The sequence below is a fragment of the Capra hircus genome, chromosome 2 (assembly GCF_001704415.2).
Source record: "Capra hircus breed San Clemente chromosome 2, ASM170441v1, whole genome shotgun sequence".
Taxonomy (NCBI): Eukaryota; Metazoa; Chordata; class Mammalia; order Artiodactyla; family Bovidae; genus Capra; species Capra hircus.
This window is the reverse complement of record NC_030809.1, coordinates 117820734-117841635: the sequence shown is the minus strand read 5'-3', so window position 1 is coordinate 117841635 and position 20902 is coordinate 117820734. Positions and strand designations below refer to the sequence as shown.

Here is a 20902-nt window from a genome sequence, read left to right as displayed (position 1 = left end):
AATAAGCTGCTAGGGTTCTTGCTTCCTTTCCCAGTGGAATTCCAACAGTGCAATGGGTCAGACACTGGATAGATGTGGGCTGCCCTGTGCTTCACTCAAAAATAGTTAGACTTACAGTACCAACCCACAGAGAAATTCTATATGCTTTCCGCTATTTCCTTCCAAAGTTTTAACACCAGTGACAAGTGTTCAAATCAAATACGGATGCTGCCAAATAATAGGGCACACTGGGAGCTTAGGTGGAAGAGGGATGGTTTATTAACTGTACGCAGGACAGGAAACGGACGAGCAACGTGAATACAGAGATCTACTTAGCACACCTTTTCCTTCTGCCCTACAGACATACGATTTAGTAACCGATATATCAGAGTAAAGCATGTGTTGTTTGCTTTGTTCAAGTCTCATAATTCTTTTGATCCCGTAAAGTGAATCATGCCATGATTCAAAAGAGCGGTCCTTCACATAAACCTAGGAGTGCACATTAAAAAAATGATTTATTGTACATCTTTGCATTTCTTAAGGCATGAACAATGGCGTACAGATGGAACGGGTTCTGAGAAGCATCACATCTCTCTTGAAAAGGCCAGCACAGGTACACCCCATCAAACAGACAAGCTCCAAGTCGGAGCTGACCAACCGCATGGCCCTGGAGCTCCTGCCAGGAGGGGACGGCGCTTCTGGAAAAGGACCAGATGCATGGTTCATGTGTCATGCTGCTTTAAACTCTCTGGATCAGCTTTTTAAGCACCAGTTACAGTTTGTTTCTCTTTACAGACTCTTCAGACTTTGGATTTTATATTCTGCTCCTTGTATTCTGCTTTTTGAGGAGGGTGTGGATGTTTTTTAAGGAATATGGTTGCAGCAAAACAGAAAGGATCCGAAAGTGGTTAGAGGCCTTGTCTAATGCACTTCTGAAAGTTCATTACAAAGATGAATAGAAAAGCAAATGATCGGTTTTCAACAGACCCAGAAACCACGCGGAGCTCTAGGAAACATAATTGTGCATAGTTATTTATTCATTCAGAGCGTGATATGTTGGCTAGCTCTACGTTTCCAGTTTACCAGAGAACAGGGCTATCTACTTTGCTAAACCCAGGGTCCTTTCGCAGCTCCCAGTAGGTGTCGTTAGAAACCCAGGCTTCTCTTTGATTGGCATCAATCACTTTTCTGTGAAAATACACAAATCAACATTAGATGTAAGTCTCATTCACGTGACCTGATCATTGGAACCCCTCCTGTAGATAAGGTGTGTATTAGAATCAGTACTTTGTAAGTCAGTGAACATTCTATCTGCTGGCTAATGATTTGACTATTTTTGACCAGAAATAAACTCATTTTTGTTGTGAAATGGAAGTGGGCAGGGTCCTAGGGAGAGGGGCTAAGAGCGGGGATAAGTCACCTCAAGGCAGAACTAGAAAGTGAAGTGGCCCAAACAAAGCACGTACAAACACTGTAACTAGACCCCAGACCCACAAGAATTTTCTTTGCTTCACTGACAGGGAAGGTATGCAGCCTCAGTAGCTGTAAGAGCCTCCGCAGGGTCCAGGCCCAGCGAAGGCACTCTCGACATCTAAACAGCAGGACTGCAGTTCTGCTCCAGAACAGCCAGGAGAGGGCAGCTAAAAGGGGTATGAGGTTATTCTGAGCTGATGTGTCCTGATTCTAAAGGGTGGCAGATGGATCTGGAAACCACAGCTTAGTCTGTGTGATGTGTATATATATAATCCCTCAAATAATCCTGTAATAATCACCATGATCATACCACAGAAGGGTCAAATCTGAATGGACGCAAAGCTCTATATGATAGAGGGTGTTAGTGTTAGTCACTCAGCCATGTCCGACTCTTTGTGACCCCATGGACTGTAGCCCGCCAGGCTCCTCTGTCCTTGGGATTTCTCCAGGCAAGAATACTGGAGTGGGTTGCCATGCCCTCCTCCAGGGGATCTTCCCAAGCCAGGGATCGAACTGGGTCTCTGATATTGCAGGCAGATTGTTTACTGTCTGAGACACCAGGGAAGCCCCTCCACATGAAAGAAGTAAAATTAAATACTAATGAAGCCAGAATGACCCTGTGGGCAATAGGGTCCCAGCTTATCTCTGGGTGAGGGAGTGGGAACAAGTTTCTAGCATTCAAAAGGATGTAGCTGGAGAAGAGCCTTTCGGGCAGGACCCTCACTCTTTATTGCTGCCCATGAAAAGAAAAGAGCTATTGAGCAGTATTTATTTCTGTGGTTACAAACTTCACGAGACCAAAAAATCTGATTCAATATTTTCACTGCCAAATACCAGTGACCAAAATCAGTTTACTTTTCTACCTCAAAGTGCCCTGGACATGAAACTATCCCTCATTTTTTTTTTACCCTAAGTTTTTCATTGCTTGTGGTAACCATTTGCAAAACATGAACTTGTCGCGGGAATAAACTGACTTACTTAAAAAATTTTGGTATATGTTCAAGGTTGTTTTCTTCCATGTATCGTCTTCGAGATCTCTGGAGTTCCTCTACTCTTTGCTTCTCTGCTGCTGCAGCTTCTAAATTTCCTTCTTCCAAAAATCTAAGCAGAAAGCAGTTTATCTTTTAATATATCATCTTCTTTACTGAGAAAAAAATCAGCCCATTTGCATAAACTTAAATTCTGGCTGCTATGAACATAACACAGTCAACAGTAACACTCTGATAACGTCCCCTTGCCCCTGCCACAGTCTCTGTTCTGCCATCAGCTAAGATATTTTGTGTGTGTGTGAAAGTGTGAAAGTCACTCAGTTGTGTCAGACTCTTTGTGACCCCATGGACTGAAGCCCGCCAGACTCCTCAGTCCATAGAATTCTCCAGGCAAGAATACTGGAGTGGGCCGCCATTCCCTTCTCCCGGGGATCTTCCCAACCCAGGTATATTGAACCTGGGTCTTCTGCATTGCAGGCAGAAGTGAAAGGGACGTGGTCAGCTTCTCTGTGCTGTCTAGGGTTCCAAAACTTGAGATTTTTCTGGACAACTGGAGAGTCTGAGGTTAGAACATCATGAAGTCCCAGGCTCTGCTTCTTTTCCATGTTACAATGAAGCACTTGTGGAGGGCTACTGCATGGAGGATGTGACCTGGCTGTTCTCCAGCTATGTTTAGAACAGATTGAGAGGGAGGAGCTCTCGCCTTTTATTGCAAAGAGTAAAACTGATGAAAAAAAATAGAAAAGGTAACAGTTGGGGGAAACTACAAAAGGCCACAGAAAGGAAATAGTAGTAAATGAGATTCAGAAAGGCAAGACTGAAATAGAACTGCGAAAGCAGACCCAATGGTGATCTGCAAATGTTTCAATTTCAAAATGAGAGCAAAGAACAGGGATACAATACGACACACACTGTACAGGAAGCTTCTCGATAAGTCTGAATGTCAAACAGGGACACTGCATGTTCTAGAGAAAGGGAGGAACACAAGAAAACTGAATACTGAGCATCCAATACTGGGGACACTTTGGCAGAAGACAGACAGAGCCACAAAGACACTGGAAACGGAAAATCTTGGATGGAATTTGTAGGACATAGAATTTCTGTAAAGAGTAAAATTAATTCTGTAGCAATAGACAACATGAGTATAGAAATACGTAAGAATAATTTTTCAAAAATCAGAAGGTATTAAAGATACTGTATATTGAGTATATCTCACACTCCAGGGGATCGAAAACATGCTGGGAAAACTCCAATTCTTGACTCAAAATATTTCTAGGTACGGGCTTCCCTGGTGGCTCAGCGATAAAGAATCCACCTGCCAATGCAAGAGACGTGGGTTTGATCCCTGGGTCAGGAAGATCCCCTGGAGAAGGAAATGGCCACACACTCCAGTATTCTTGCCTAGGAAATCCCACGGACAGGGGAGCCCGGAGGGCTACAACTCCTGGGGTTGCAAAAGAGTCAGATACAACTTAGCTACTAAACGATAACAATAATGATTTCTAGGTATCCCTGTATCTTCTCCTCTTTTTTTTTTTTTTTTTTTAATCTTCTCCTCTTATTCTTCACTGAAATGGATAAAGGAGATCAACCGTATGATGATGGATAGAAACTAAATTTTTGGTATACATAAGTATACAGATGTAGAAATATAATTAGTACACATGAAAATTACATAATATTACTATATACACATGCATGCTAAGCTGTTTCAGTCATGTCCAACTCTTAGAGACACTATGGCTGGCAGCCCACCAGGCTCCTCTGTCCATGGGACTCTCCAGGCAAGAATGCTGGAGTGGGTTGCCATTTCCTTCTCCAGGGGATCTTCCTGACCCAGGGATCGAACCCAGGTCTCCCGCATTAGAGGCAGACGCTTTAACCTCTGAGCCACCAGGGAAGCCCATTAATACATACATAACGTTATAATTATATAACGTAACACCAATGTTACTTGAATAAAAAAAGATGCTCCGTGTTAAAAAGTAATAGAAATACAGAAGTATAAACACTGAGGTGAGGAGTGACTGTGTACTTAGTGAAGAGTTCAATAATTTGCAGACTTTTGGTAAACTGGGGGGCTGCACTTTTTGTTAAAAAACATCTGTGTTATCTTCTGTGGGGCACTTTTGTTGAGTTAATCTTCTATTACGAGCATGCTCTGAACACTCTTTTTCTAGGGTTAGAAGGCTCAATTGCTGCAGAGTGAATAAGGGAATGGACGCTTCAGTGACTAAGCAAAGGATGGTGATGAAAGTACTGACGACTTCTGCAGGCACCATGCCACGACCTGGTGCTCATTTTCAGCGCCACCGCTCTGCTCACCTCTGATCTGGCCGGAATCGGGCATCTGTTGGAGGAAGGAGGTCTTTTAGTACAGGATCTAACTCGTTGAGCTCAATAGCGAACCTTGTGAAGCCATAGTAGAGCTCGTAGTTGGTGGGCATGGAACCTGGAATGAAGCCAAGAGACCACTGTGAGACGCAAAGAGGTGCACAGAGCGTGCAGAGGCTGACTTAACCCGGATGTTTTAATTAACACTCACACTAACATTAAAACTGCAGTCATAAACATTAGATTACAAATTTTGCACTTATTTATTTATTTGGCTGTGCTGGGTCTTAGCTGCAGCGTGTGACACAGTCAGTCTTCACTGTGGCATTAGAACACTGAGCGGCAGCATGCGGGGACTGAACCTGGGCCCCCTGTATTGGAAGCACACAGTCTTAGCCACTGGATCACAGGGAAGTCCCTAGATTACAAATTTTTAAAGAAATTAAATTGGTTTTATTTTGTAAGATGAAAAACTTTTACGTTGACCATTAGAACTGATAGATTCATATATTTAATAAAATCTAGCCTTTAAAATACAACTTTGCACATATAGTAGTCTTCACTGGCTAAACTACACCATAATTTTTCTCTCAAATATCCAACTGGATATCTAAACGTTTGAGTGATTAACTATGAGCAGCATTAAGATACCACCAGAAACACTTACAATTTATTTCCATTTAGAAAAGGAAAAAATTCAGATCTAATGTTTACTGGCACTTTTAAACTAAATTAGAAGGTAGAGCCGTTGCAGGTTCTGCACATTCATGTACTTCCAAGCTTCCAGAACAGAGCCTGAAGCTTAGTCACTACTCAGTACAAAACTGACAAATAAATGAACTAACCACTCTACTAGCAGGGAATATACTCAACTGAGGTCTCTACGGAAACTAACAGCTAATTTTAGAGTTAGGAATTAACTGACAAAATTGCAATGAAAATAAATATCATGTGGGGACTTGTTCCATTTGTACTTGATAGTCAATTATATGCTAGTGTATTACCAGAGCTCTCTTGATGTCTTTTATTAAGTGTCAACATACTGTAGCTCTTTGCTGCTCAAGTAAAAAGATCCCTTATTCTGGTTAAATAATTGAATTTCTGGATTATGGATGTTTGCAGGCTTTCCTTTGTTTTACTAAAACAGAGAATAAATAAACAACATGAGTACTTAAATTTGCATATTTCAATTATTTAAATGCTTTAATAAGTAAACCTAGCTTTGGAAATGTGGGCCTTACATTTAGAAAGATTTTACATGAAGCCTAATCTCTGACCACACATCAGATTTGGTCTTAATTCGACAACTCCTTATTATCAAATATTGTACTTATTAAACTTATAGATTAAGTATAAATGTAACTGTAATTGCCTTAAGCATTTACATTTATAATCTCACTATTAAAGAAAACATAAGGTGTACCTCACGAGATGATGGGACCTTCCCTACCTTCTGCCACTCATGGCGCCCCCTAGAGGCAGGACACACAAGCCAGTCTCACCTGGTCTCCAGATGCACTTAGCAGAAGGGGCCACACCACAGTACAGCCCTTCATGCCATTTCCCAAACAGCCGGTGCACCACCTTCCCCTCCTGATCCATCACAACCCCCTGGACTTCATTCACATTAGAATTCCAGTAATTCACCTGGAAAAACCAAACTCCTGTTAAAACACCCTGTCTGTTTAATAACACCAATCAATCCCTATAATTTTCATATGGAAAACTTCCTTAACCTTGTTTCTCAGGCAAGCCATTTCCAGACATCTATCTCAAAATGTTTTGCAAGGAAGGGCGGCTTTCTAAGCATTAGTTGGCTTAACTTTTAAGAAAGGGATGACCCTACTCCATGCTAGAGTATGACAGCACAGCCCAGAGAAGGCTGAATTTCTATCTTAACTGAGTATTAATCTATAGATGAGCAATTCTTCCCATCGTCCTGTCTTGAATTTTCCTTGGCTCCTGGATTTTAATGATTTTCAATTGGCAACGCTGGAGAAAACTGTAAAATAATTTTCATAGTAGTTGTAAACGGCTGAATTTAACCAGGAAGACCTTGTTCTAGCTCTCTTCCAGCTTCCTCTCTTCCCCTCTCTTCTCAAGGGGTCAGAAGCCTGTGAGAACTGACTCATCTGGATGAGGTCCCAATTCCTGTCCAAATGGCTCTAAGCTTATTCCACAGCCTGCACAGGCCTTTCCTTGATTCCTCTACTCAGAGGCAGATGAAAATATGAATCATTAGGCCTGAGGGCTGGCCAAGGGTGGAGGTTTGAAGGGGTGTGGACGGAGTCTGGAAGTGTGGGCTGGACTGTCTATATAAATACGTGCGGCTTCTTGCAGTGCGGGGCAGAGACGGGGGTGGGGAGTGAGTGGTGAAGGCCGCGGGCCAGACTGACTCTCCCGAGCTGCCGGGTTTCCAGCTCAGGGTTCCCAAGTGTCCAACCTAGACTTGCAGATTTTATTTTTACAAAAGTACTCTTGTCAGTATAAACATAGTTTATTTGACAGCTTGTGGGCTTGGTTTACATATTTTAAATATTTACACATATGGAATGGGGATGTCCATTTGTACTCTCACCCTGAGCTCTGCAAATATTAGAGGCAGGCCTAAACTGAAGTTTCTCCTAGACTAGAAAACCAAAGACACAGAGTTACTGTCACGACCCAGTCAGAGCAAATACTGATTCAGGCTCTTCAGGTCTGAGCCACATAATCAACCTATAAGGAAAAAAGGGAAAAAGAAAAATATCTGCCATCTTCTCTTGTTAGGAAAGGTACTGCTTTTTGTCGAACTTATATGAGATTATATATAATAGTGGCAGAGTTAGATAAGTTTATAGGGACTAGAAGCTGTCATCTCTACGTATCCTCAGAAAACACAACTGTGATATATTTAGTTCCCTAAAATAAGATCACTTGAATATGTTGTAATCAAGCAGGAATATAAATAGAATATAAACCAGGAGACTTGTTACAGGCAAGAAGTACTCTCTGGAATTTTACTTAATGAACTGACTGGCTGCTTAGAAAGAACATTCTTTAAAAAGGATTCTTTTCTCTGTTTCAAGATGGTGTCCTTTTTGACTTCTACATGGTCAGCTTGTCGGCATGCCTGGGGCAACTCCACCATTTTGTTTTGCTTTCTTAACTAAATGTCCATAAGGATTAATGCTACAGGACTGATTCACTTGCTGCTGTTTAAGGTAATTGCTCTATTTCTTTCCTAGGAAGCATTTGATATATCTTTCCTTTGTTATTGTATGAAATTATTTACCTTGACAAACGTGAGTTTGCAAATGCAAACACTGCTTTTGGTATTTCTAACGGTTACTTCTCCATAATGCTCTATCCATCTCCTCCCACTCAGGATGTTGTGTATGCATGTGGTGACCTTATTCCACACATAGCAATCTCCATACCTAGTGAAGAATACAACACTGATTAAAAACAATAAAGGTCACGAATACATATCACTGTTTCTACCAATGAGAATGGTTTTCACCAAAGCCTCCTTTTCGAACTTGATCCTCCTCTCATTTCTTTGCTGGAAGTTTCTATGTGGTCATTCATTTAAGGGATATGTCAGTGCTTTCAGGGTGGGGAGGGCGAGAGGCACAGCAAGGCATGCATTTAAGAAAGGCTGCTCTGAGGACAGGGCTTCACGCTCTGAGTTAAGGCAAAATATGTGAAGAATACCTTGGGAAAAGACACATGAGGATAGATAAAAAAAATCTAATGCAACTTCTGGGGACTAAGGTTATAGAAACAGTGAAGAAGATGAGTCAAAGCAGAAACGATGCCCAATCGTGGCTGTATTTGGTGATGAAAGTAAAGTCCGAGGCTTTAAAGAACAATATTGCATAGGATCATGGAATGCTAGGTCCACGAATCAAGGTAAATTGGATGTGCTCAAACAGGAGACGGCAAGAGTGGACAATGATATTTTAGGAATCAGTGAACTAAAATGGATGGGAATGGGTGAATTTAATTCAGTTCAGTTCAGTTCAGCGGCTCAGTCCTGTCTAACTCTTTGCGACCCTATGGACTCCGGGGGGCCAGGCCTCCCTGTCCATCACCAACTCCTGGAGTTTACTCAAACTCATGTCCATTGAGTTGGTGATCCCATCCAGCCATCTCATCCTCTGTCGTCCCCTTCTCCTCCTGCCTTCAATCTTTCCCAGCATCAGGGTCTTTTCAAATGAGTCAGTTTTTTGCATCAGGTGGCCAAAGTATTGGAACTTCAGCTTCAGCACCAGTTCTTCCAATGAATATCCAGGACTGATTTCCTTTAGGACAGATTGGTTGGATCTCCTTGCTGTCCAAGGGACTCTCAAGAGTCTTCTCCAACACCACAGTTCAAAAGCATCAATTCTTTGGTGCTCAGCTTTCTTTATAGTCCAACTCTCATATCCATCCATCAGATGACCGTTATATCTACTACTGTGGGTAAGAAGGAATGGAGTAGCCCTCATAGTCAATAAAAGAGTCCAAAATGCAGTACTTGGTTGCAATCTCAAAAATGACAGGATGAGCTCAGTTCATTTCCAAGGCAAACCATTCAACATCACAGTAATCCAAGTCTATGCCCCAACCACTAATGTCAAAGATGAAGTTGAACAAATGCTTCTGTGAAGATCTTCAAGACCTTCTAGAACTAATACCAAAAAAAGATGTCCTTTTCATCACAGGGGACTGGAATGGAAAAGTAGGAGATCAAGAGATACTGGAGTAACAGGCAAGTTTGGTCTTGGAATCCAACATGAAGCAGGGCAAAGGCTAACAGAGTTTTGCCAAAAGAATGCACTGGTCATAGCAAACACCCTCTTTCAACAACACAAGAGACGACTCTACACATGACATCACCAGATGGTCAATACTGAAATCAGATTGATTATGTTCTTTGCAGCTAAAGATGGAGAAGCTCTATGCAGTCAGAAAAAACAAAACCTGGAGCTGACTGTGGCTCAGATCATCAGCTCTTTATTGCAAAATTCAGGCTGGAATTGAAGAAAGCAGGGAAAACAACTAGGCCATCCAGCATGACCTAAATCAAATCTCTTATGATTATACAGTGGAGGTGATGAATGGATTTAAGGGCCTAGATATTGTAGACAGAATGCCTAATGACTATGGGTGGGGGTTCATAACACTGTACAGGAGGTGGTAACCAAAACCATCCCCAAGCAAAAGAAATCCAAGAAGGCAAAATGGTTGTTTGAATAGGCCTTACAAATAGCTGAGAAAAGAGGAGAAGTGAAAGGCAAAGGAGAAAGGGAAAGATATATCCAACTGAATGCAGAGTTCCAGAGAACAGCAAGGAAATCCTTCTTAAGCGAACAATGCAAAGAAATAGAGGAAAACAATAGAATTGGAAAGACTAAAGATCTCTTTAAGAAAAATGAAGATACCAAGGGAATATTTCATGCAAAGATAGACACAATAAGGAACAAAAACAGCAAGGGCCTAACAGAAGCAGAACTTATATATACAGAGTACGTCATACGAAATGCTGGGCTGGATGACTCAAAAGCTGGAATCAAGATAGCCAAGAGAAACATCGACAACTTCAGCTATGCAGATGATATCACTTTAATGGCAGAAAGTGAAGAGGAACTAAAGAATCTCTTGATGAAAGTGAAAGAAGAGAGTGAAAATGCTGGCTTAAAACTCAACATTCAAAAAGGAAAGATCATGGCATCTGGTTCTATCACTTCATGGAAAATAAATGGGGAAAAAGTGAAAATAGTTTCAGATTTCATATTCTTGGGCTCCCAAATCAATGCAGACTGTGATTGCAGTCACGAAATTAAAAGATGCTTACTCCTTGGATGGAAAGCTATGACAAACCTAGACAGCATATTAAAAAGCAAAGATATCACTTGGCTGACAAAGGTCTATATAGTCAAAGGTGTGGTTTTTCCAGTCGTCATGTACGGATGTGAAAGTTGGACCATAAAGAAGGCTGAAAGCTGAAGAATTGATACTTTTGAACTGTGGTCCTGGCAAAGACCCTTGAGAGTCCCTTAGACAGCAAGGAGATCAAAGTAGTCAATCGTAAAGGAAATCAGTCCTAAATATTCATTGGAAGGACTGATGCTGAAGCTGAAGTTCCAATACTTTGGTCACTTGATGTGAAGAACTGACTCACTGGAAAAGACCCTGATGCTGGGAAAAACTGAAGGCAAGAGCAGAAGGGGATGACAGAGGATGAGATAGTTGGATGGTATCATGGACTCGATGGACATGAATTTGAGCAAGCTCCAAGAGCTGGTGATGGACAGAGAAGCCTGAAGTGCTGCAGTCCATGGGGTCACAAAGAGTCAGACATGACTGAATAACTGAACTGAACTTGAAACTGCACATTACTATATATTCAAATAAAGGGCTATTTCAATCTAAAATGCTTCTGGATTTCTAGAAAATTTATGAATTGGTATGATGTAGGTACTATGTATACCTGGGAAAACTCTCTTCCTCAAGAGTTTGTAAATACTGAAAATTTATTTTGTGGTCCTGAGAACTGCTCCCTTTCCCAACCATCCTCCATATTCAATATACCAGAAAACTCTGTCACTCAAATAGACAAAAACAAAGCAAAAACAAAATCAGTTGAACGAAGAAAGAAAGAAAAACAATCAAACGTTTGGCCTCAATGAAAACTTCAATTAAACTTGAAGATGCATAGGCTATATTCAGGGGTTCCCTGGTGGTTCGATGGTAAAGAATTCACCTCTCAATGCAGGAGATGCAGGTTTGATCCCTGGGGAAGGAAATGGCAACTCACTCCAGTAGTCCTGCCTAGGAAATCCCTAAGGGCTATAGTCCATGGGGTCGCAAAAGAGTCATGACTTAGTGACTAAACAACAATTAACAACAACAAGGCTATATTCTCCAGAAAACAAGGATCCCATCACTTCCTTAATAAAATAACTTAAAATAGTGCCTTGGGGCTAAGATGAACTCAGCAGTGAAAGTATAAATTATATAGAAAATAAATGGCTAAAAAGAGAAACTTTTATATATAATGCAAACAGAGACAAACAGAATAGACTGGTGGTTGCCAAGGGGAGGGAGGTGGGAAAGGATATGAATAGGAGTTTGGGATTGTCAGATGCAAACTAGTATATATAGACTAAATAAACAACAAGGTCATACTGTATAGCCTAGAGAACTATATTCAATATCCTGTGATAAATCATAATGGAAAAGAATATGAAAAAGAATGTATATATATACATATATATATATAATGAAGTTACTTCGCTGGATAGTAGTAATTAACAAAGTATTGTAATTCAACTATATGTCAATACAAGTAAAAAAATAATAAAATGCAAGCTAACCTGGTGTTTGGGACAGGGAGGTGCTGACTGCTGAATGGAGGGTATGTAGAGATAAAAAGGAAGCTTTGACACATATGCTAAAATTCTCATTTGCTTTTGAGGGGGTCCAGTCTCAAAACTTTGGTGGAAACCAATGCAACGTTGTAAAGCAATTACACTCCAATGAAAAAAAAACCTTAGATGAAGTTGACAGAAGCCTTGGCCATAAAGGGTAATAGCTCCTGGGCACCATCTAGAGTTTCAAAGAGCTGACTCATTCGAAGAGACCCTGATGCTGGGAAAGATTGAAGGCAGGAGGAGAAGGGGGCGACAGAGGATGAGATGGTTGGATGGCATCACCGATTCAATGGACATGGGTTTGAGCAAGCTGCAGAAGATGGTGAAAGGACAGGGAAGCCTGGCGTGCTGCAGTCCATGGGGTCGCAAAGAGTTAGGCACGACTGAGCGACTGAACAATAATAAACAACAAGAGTTTCAAATGCCCATTTATGATTTAGAAATGCAGATAAGAGACCAAAAGGAAGATGAGAGCAACCTACTTTGGAAGCATGACATTCAGGGTTCCCACGGGCAGGATTTCCATTGACTTGCCCCAGAACTTGTTTTTCCATCTGATATCTAAATGACATAAGGCAGAGGACAAAAAGAGTTATACTCTATATCTAATCATTTACTCTAGGAAAGTGAACTTTTATAATATACTTTACATTTTACAAAGAACTTTTGTAATCACAATCAATTCTATACTGTTAGTTCTAACACGACAAGTGCCTGAGGATGGCCCAAGGTGAGAAGATTAACTGGGAACCCCCCAAAATATCTATCTGTTTTTCCATAATATATTCTCTATATGTGTTTTCAACAAATGAAACTGGGAAAGACTTGAACTAATCTGTGTGTGCATATTCATATACACATATACATAGACTCGACTCTACTTTAATATCTCCACAAATGCTGTTAGAGGATTTAGCTAAATGGTGGAAATATTTTATACATGTGTGTGTATATATATGGTATATAGTAAAAGTAATTGTAGATTGTAGTATGGTAGTAACATTGATTTATATACACATTTATGTGAAAAGTTACATGACTTGGGAGAACCAGTATAAAAAAAACAAAGCCTCTAACTATAGATGGGTAAGATTTATGAGAAAGTGAGATTTACTTAACAAACGTGTTCCTGTGCTGGTTGTTAAGATTCTACTCAGGGCCCAGAATTTTATCTCACATGATGGATTTTTGTTTTACTTGCGGACACTCAGGTATACCTGAGCTTGTGTATTATTGTCTGGTCTCGGTTTTGATGAGATAAGGAAGCTTAGGGCTCTCTCCACAAAATTTCTGACTCTTTGTTATGAACAAGAAATGGCTCATTTTCTTAATCTGCACTAAAGCACAGCCACGGTGCTGCTCTATCATTTCATATCACTTTTTGGTTGAGGACGTGCGCATGAGAAGAGTCATACAGTGATCAGTGGAGTGTCTTTTCAAATGGGAGGGAATTATTCACATTTAATGGTAAATGTACACATGAATGATGGTGCAGATGGTAAAGAACTCGTCTGCAATGCAGGAGACCTTGGTTCCATCCTGGGTTGGGAAGATTGCCTTGATAAGGGAATGGCTACCCACTCCCGTATTCCTGCCTGGGAAATCCCATGGACAGAGGAGTCTGGCAGGCTACAATCCACAGGGTCACAAAGAGTCGGCCACAACTGAATGACTAACACTTTCACTTACATACATACATACATACATATATATATACTTTTCTTTCTAGAAGGGTTTTGAAACTTTCTATCCTAGGTGAGTTTACAACATTCTAACTTAACAATGGATATTAATTTAATAGAGACTTCAATTCAAACCCCCAAGCCTCAGTGAGTTAAAAAACAAATTACTGCTATGTATGTGTCTCTCAATAGACTGTGAGCACAGATGATGTACAGCAGAGCTTTCTTTCAGGATTAAGATCTATTTGTGCACCTTTAAGGAGCAAGAAGACAGCAGATCCAATCTTCGTGCCACCAATGCAGACAACAAGGCACATGAGGCAGAGAGGTTGCCCTGAGCTGGCATTGTCAGCATAGCGCCCTGTTGTCTCACAGGGCTGTGCTTCCTAAATAAATAATCCCATCTCCCAGGTGACATGGTTTCATATTTCAATCAAGAAACCTAATCTCTCAAACTGAACTCCATGCCAATTACCAACATTTTCTGAGTTCTAAAAGAAGAAATCTAAACTGAGTACTCTGGAAACTAGCAACTTTCTTATAGGCTTATCAATTGGATTTTGAAGTTATAACTGAAATACAAACCTTGCCAAAACACAAAATTCTTGGATTCACAGTGACAGGCAGAAATGGGTGGATGATGGCTAACCTGAAAGTTAAAAACAAAAAAACAGGCAATGACATCAATGTTAAAACTTCCACAAATGATCATTTTTCACAACATGTATTTGGCTACCCCCAAATAAAAGTTATTCAACTTATCCATCTCTGTTATTGCATTAGTCTCAAAATGTGTAAGTAAATTACCAAATCTTACAACTTCATGCTTAAAAACATTTAGAGGATGTAATTATATAGATAAGCTAAGTGAATTTTCTGTTAGCTAGTACTGTAACCCATCTCAACCAGATGTTTACAAAAACAAGCTACAAACAGCCCTCCTACAGTTTCTACACAGAAACCTGAGTCCAGTGGCACTTACTTGTTCTGAGAAAAATCGGAATCCTTTGTCCTCTCTAATGCATTCATAAGTCTCCCCAAGGACAGGGTTGAATGGCTTACTTCCTGCTCTGAAATAGGTGGAGCAATATCCTGAAACTGCAAATGCAGCAATAAGAACCTGTTAAAACATTTAAGAAAGGAAAATAATATAGGAGAGACTACTTCCAGGTCTGCTTGTCCCTTATTCCTCTAGATTTTATATACCCACATCACTGGGTGCTGATTTGATGATATCTACATTTTCTATTACTTGCACAGACTCTTCATATACTCATGGGGAAAAAAAAATAAATGAAAATGCAGTTAAACTCTTTGCATGGGAACCAGCAGGCAACAGAGGCCAAATATTCTTCATTCATCTGTCCATCCAATTCTTTGAGTATTACAGAGTTCAAAGGTTCTGAAAGCCAGGTTATACCAGTTACACAAGCTTACAGGAACGTTGTGGCTGCTGGTGCTTTTCAGAGGGCAGGTCAAGTTTTCCAGAGTCACATGGAGTAAAGGCCAGGGCAGAGAACAAACAGGAAGTTCTCAGACCCAAGTTCCCAAACAAATGAGCTTCCCTGATATTCAGAAAAAGCTGATAAAGCAAGGCCAGGCACGTCTTAAACCTCTAAGAAGTTGATGCCTTTACATTCTAACTTCAGAACCACTCGGACCCAAGAGTAAGTCACAAAGAGTATATCTTTCAATAGAGGTATCCAGAGCTTTTTTGGCCCTGCCTGGTTTATGCAAACGGATTTCTCTTACCTATGCAGTTAGAGTATTAGGCAACAAGCAAATGCACTATCCTAATGAATCTTCCCTAGCCCAGGTCTAGGGTTGGCAAATCCAAAGGGCGCTGCTCTGCTATTTATTACCATGCGCTCGTAGGGACTGTCGGTTTCCGAAGCCTTGTCCAGGAGCTCACTGTATTCCATTTCCTCGCAGAGATGCTGCAGAGTATTGAGCGGCTCATTTAGCTCCACAGGCATGGAGACTTTAGACAGGTCTTTACCAATGTTGTTCCTCAAAATATTCCACAGGTTAATGTTACTGGTGTCGGGACAGGGAGCTGGCAGGCATGTTCGACGTCCGTTTCGGAAGGCTCCTCCTGTAAGCTCCCCGTTCAAGACTAGAAGAAGAAGAAAGATGAGAATCACAGTGAAAGATATTTTGCTTTTCTGATTTCCCAAAACCTGGGAGGGAAAGAACCCTTTCAAATAATTCTGACTGTGATACATTTCTTAAGCCTTCCTTACACTCTCCTGAGACTGAACAGAATTATTTCAATACAAGGTGGCTGATAAATGCACAAAACATCAATGTATAGTTCTTTCTGGTGTTGTTTCACGACTCGTGGGATCTTAGTTTCCCAACCAGGGATTAAACTCATGCCCCTTGCCTTGGGAGCTCAGTCTTAACCACTGGACTGCCAAGGAAGTCCTAGACAAGTAAAAATTTTAAAAACCAAATATAAATACATTTAATTACAAAGGCCTCAAAAAATTTTGGTTTGAGCAAGAACTAAACTTTTTATCTTAATCCTCTTCCCTAACAAATTTTTCAACCATTTTCACCAGATCATACAACTATAAAATTTATTGAACAATAAGCTGCAAAAGACCAATTAGCAAGCGGGCCAAAATGATTGGTCATTGAATCATCAGCATTGTATCTGGCATGTAGACAGGGCAACCCCGAAACTCAGAAGGATGCATACTTTGCCGAGAGGTGTTGTCTGCAACACTGGTGTTGTCTTCAGATATATTATCACTCACATCACTGATGTACGACTCATCATCTGAAGCCTAAGGAAGAGAAGACCATAGAAAGGATCAGAATTTTCATTTAGTCTTGACATTTCAAAAAAATTAAACAACTAAAAACAACAGGATATTGTTCAAATGGAAAGCAGAGGTCATGGCGGGAAATATATGTGGCACATGGGCAATGAACACCTTCGGGTGTCCCATGAGCCAGAATATAGGACTGCCAGGAAGCAGCTCTTATCTTTAAGTAGCTTTCTGTCTTAAGTTGGGCTCAGAAGTTGGGAGAGGCTAGTACATAACCAGAAATGTTTCAATACAACACAGTAAGAATGTGCAAAAAAGGAGACTCTACAAATCCCCACAGAGGAGTCAGGAAAGGTTGCTGGAAGAAATAATATTTTAACTGGGTGTTGGAGGACGCAGAGTTGCCCAGTTGCTAGAAGCAGGGAAAAAGCACAAGGAGAAGGGATGGTGTACAAAAGCAAGGACCGTGAGAAAAACATTCCTTCTGGGAATGTTAAGAAGTCAAGTGGCTGTAACAGAAGATGGGGCAAAGATGAAGGGGTCTGACTGCGAAGGGCTTTTCATGGCAAAGTAAGGGTTCTCATATAATTGTGCATACGTGCTTGCTAAGTCACTTCAGTTGTGTCTGACTCTATGCGACCCAATGACTGCAGCCCACCAGGCTCCTCTGTCCATGGGATTTCTCCAAGCAAGAATGCTGGAGTGGGTTGCCATTTCCTTCTTCAGGGGATCTTCCCAAGGGACTGAACCAGTGTCTCTTATGTCTCCTGCATTGGCAGGCAGGTTGTTTACCACCAGCACCATCTGGGAAGCCCTCACATATAATCGTATGAATTATTAAATGCAAGGAAACGACAGAGTCATATTTGGTTCTCAGGAAGACACTCCGCAACTTGTCCTAGGGAGCGCAGATAACAAGGATCCTATGTAGATCTGGATAAGAAACACTGACTGATTTCATTAAGACGCCCACAGTAAGGTTCATTTCAGGCAGTACAGCTGCATTTGGGAACCACATTTAAAGTGTAACCGACAAAATCTGGTAGATAATTTGGGGGCAGGGAAGAAAGATTTAGGGATACAGAGAAATCGAGAATTAAGCCATTCTCTACATGAGAAAAATACGGAACTAAAATGAAACCAAGATTCACATAAGAATAAAATTAAGGGCAACATATGTATTAAGGGGATTTAGAGACAGAGCAGATAAGAAAACAAAGAATTACTGTATAGCCATTCAGAGGAATGGGAAAACCGATGTTTTTACTACAGGCAAGAAAGCTGTTGATACCTATTCACTGTCTTCAAAATGGAAATATGTTATATTTTTTCTGAACACAAAAACAGAACACTCTTATTGTAAAAAATCAGAAATTACATGAAGGTAAACAGATGATATGGAAATCACCTATCCTGTGATCTAAAAGAAATCACTTTCAACATTTTGTAGATTTTACTCCCAATTTCAAAATGCCGATATAAACACACAGATACATCTATCTTTAGGTACTGAAAAAGCAGATGGGTTTACATGCTATTTTATAGTGTTCTGAATATACTCCCATTCTCATGAAAACAGCTCTCCATTTTTACTTAATGGCAGATAGTTACATAACACAAAGAATTTAACCAACATTCATGTGGCATCCAGTTTTTTATTATTTATAGACAATACTTGGATGAACAACCTTGGAAACATTTCTGTGAATCTGCTTGGCAATTTCATTAAGATTTACTCCCAGAAGTGAAATTGCTGGGGCAAATGAGTCACTCTTAGGCTTCAGCCCTCCGTTGCCGAATTGCTCTCCTGGAAGACTGTACTATATTAGTTTATTCTCACCAACAGCTTATGAAAGCACCCATCTCTCCCCCACTTAAACATCACACATTATCAACCTACATTAGTATCTATCTACCTAACACACAGAAAATATCTCTTTCTACAGTCTGAACTTCATCTTTAGTGAAACTCTCTTTCACATGTTTTTCAGCTCTTCATAGAAACTGCATCTTTTTTTCTAGTTTGCAATTTCTTTTTAAATGTTGCTTATGCCATTTTATGCTCAGGTAAAGGTTCTAAAATTTGTATATAATAAAAACAATCAGCCTTTGCCTTTACAATTTCTGAGTTTACTGCTGATATTTTTAACAGATTTGGGAAGAGTTGATATACTTAAGGAGACAGAATTATAGGCAGAATGATTTTATGCATAAATGAATAACTGTAGTTTTGTTTTTGTACTCTGAGAAAGGCCATAAAGATGGCAAATTGAGAATAAAGTCTTTTTGTGACTTGTATTTTTCCACCGCAGCAGGCTTCCATTTTCCCATGACTGCAACAAAATGGAAGGGTAAACCTGCAGGCCCATGAAAGCCACACTCTGAACCTTGAAAGAAATAAAAAGTAAATCAAACTCTTCCATGTGATTACTCTGAAAAAAGCTAATCACATCCAGTGATGTTAGCGGAAATAAACGCCTGCCCCAACCTAATTCATATTGCATGTATGTTTACTACATGAACGTTTAGAAGCTATAAACAGTCTATCCGCTTCAATTTCTAATTTCGCTCAAACTAATACATGATAGATATGGTCCAATATCCATATCCACATAGAAGAATCTGTGTAGAATATAAAATAATTCTACAATTACAGTGGGTCTTTAATAAGATCTATATTATTGCATGTGTGAACAGTAGCTAAGGCTGGGCAGACTGGCTGTGGTCTACTCATGTTATCCCGTATATGAGGATACAGGATAATACACTGCTGTATTATAATAAAATGATTAATATATATTTACTTTCTCTCCCATGGTCAAGAAGTCTTGGAGCCAAATATTTCTCTTTAAGGGGCTGGGGATTCAAAAGAACTTAGGAAATATTTTTTTCTAAATGTGACTATTTAGAAAAATGCAACCATTCAGCATCGCAGAAACACATTTAACAGTAGAGACAAAGAAGGAGATTATTCTGGAAATAAGAAAGAGCAATTTTCTTTAAAAAAGAGGAACTTATGTACACCCATGGAGGATTCATGATGATGTATGGCAAAACCAATACAGTATTGTAAAGTAAAAAATAAAATAAAATAAAATAAAACAGAGGTTGTACATTCATTAAATGAAACACACAAAGAATTTTCTCTCAGTCACAGAAAATGTTAGTATAAGACAGCTAAGGCCCAGGTTTCTCAGCTTAATCATGTGTGAGGTGTTAAGCATTCCTTCCTTCCTTCAGTTAGCAAACATTTTCTGAGTTCTGGGCTCACAAGAATGTTCTAGTGCTGCGGACAGAGTGCTGAAATCTCTTCCCTCACTCCAATGGGTGAAAGTGAAGTCGCTCAGTTGTGTCCAACTCTTCGCAACCCCATGGACTACAGCCTACCAGGCTCCTCCATCCATGGGATTTTCCAGGCAAGAGAGAGACACACAATAAACATGAAATATATATTCTGTTAGATAGTGATAAACACTATGGAAAAAAATCAGAAGGGACCAGGCAAGCGAAAGGTCAGGGGCAAGAAGGAAATGGCAGCCCTGCAGTGTCGCCAGGGCATCCAGGGCAGGCTTCTTGCAAGGGGACTTTTGAGCAGACTGAAGCGAGTGAGCAATCTGACCGCATGGCCCTGGAAGTGTTCCAACCAGGGTGGGTGGGAACACAGACGCCCAACAGCCTTTGTCAGCTGTCTTGTAGAATGTGCAGTTGAGCCCATCCTGCAGCTGCTACTAGATTCTCATGCATACAGTGAACCGACCAGGTGGGCCGGCCAAGTCTGTGGTGTGGAGACCCAAGGAGCCTTCCGGGGGCATCTCATCACAAGGGAACTCAGAAACCTGGACAGACGGAGCTGCCTCAGGAACAAGTCTCAGCCAAAGGGGAAGAGCAACCTTGAGAACACTGAGGCGCCTGTCACTTGGGCCTATCTCCTGGTTCAGCCTCTTCAAATACTTAAGACTGAGTGCTGTGATAAAGGGAAGAGATTTGAGTAAAGAAACAGGCATTTTATGAAAACCTGTAAGATACAGTTGCAAGGAACAAACATATAGTTCAGTTCTTTCCCATGTGGGTTGTAGGAGAGATTTACTCTTCTTGTATCAGCAAGGGACAGGGGGTGTCTGTAGTAAACTGACAACTCCAGGAAGTACTCTGTTGGCCTCTGAATGGCTCCAAAAGAAGAGTGGTTCCAAGAGGCTGCAGCTGAGAACAGACTATGAGTCTCTGTATGGTAGCTAAGGAATTTAGCGTCATCCTAGGAACACTGGGGA

The 20902-nt window shown here is 40.6% G+C and overlaps 1 protein-coding gene across 8 annotated transcripts in view; it reads right to left on the bottom strand.

Moving 5' to 3' along the window:
- OSBPL6 (oxysterol binding protein like 6) overlaps window positions 236-20902 on the bottom strand; it is a 223533-nt gene continuing 202866 nt past the window's right edge. For all 8 annotated transcript variants that reach the window (XM_018065150.1, XM_018065127.1, XM_018065144.1 and 5 more), the window contains 10 exons: window positions 16562-16649; window positions 15720-15973; window positions 14840-14977; window positions 14443-14506; window positions 12658-12736; window positions 8050-8194; window positions 6278-6422; window positions 4767-4893; window positions 2431-2553; window positions 236-1167 (listed from right to left, as the gene is read on the bottom strand). In XM_018065150.1, the coding sequence (XP_017920639.1) occupies window positions 1059-1167; window positions 2431-2553; window positions 4767-4893; window positions 6278-6422; window positions 8050-8194; window positions 12658-12736; window positions 14443-14506; window positions 14840-14977; window positions 15720-15973; window positions 16562-16649 (1272 nt within the window). In that variant the 3' untranslated portion in view covers window positions 236-1058. The remainder of the gene's footprint in view (window positions 1168-2430; window positions 2554-4766; window positions 4894-6277; window positions 6423-8049; window positions 8195-12657; window positions 12737-14442; window positions 14507-14839; window positions 14978-15719; window positions 15974-16561; window positions 16650-20902) is intronic.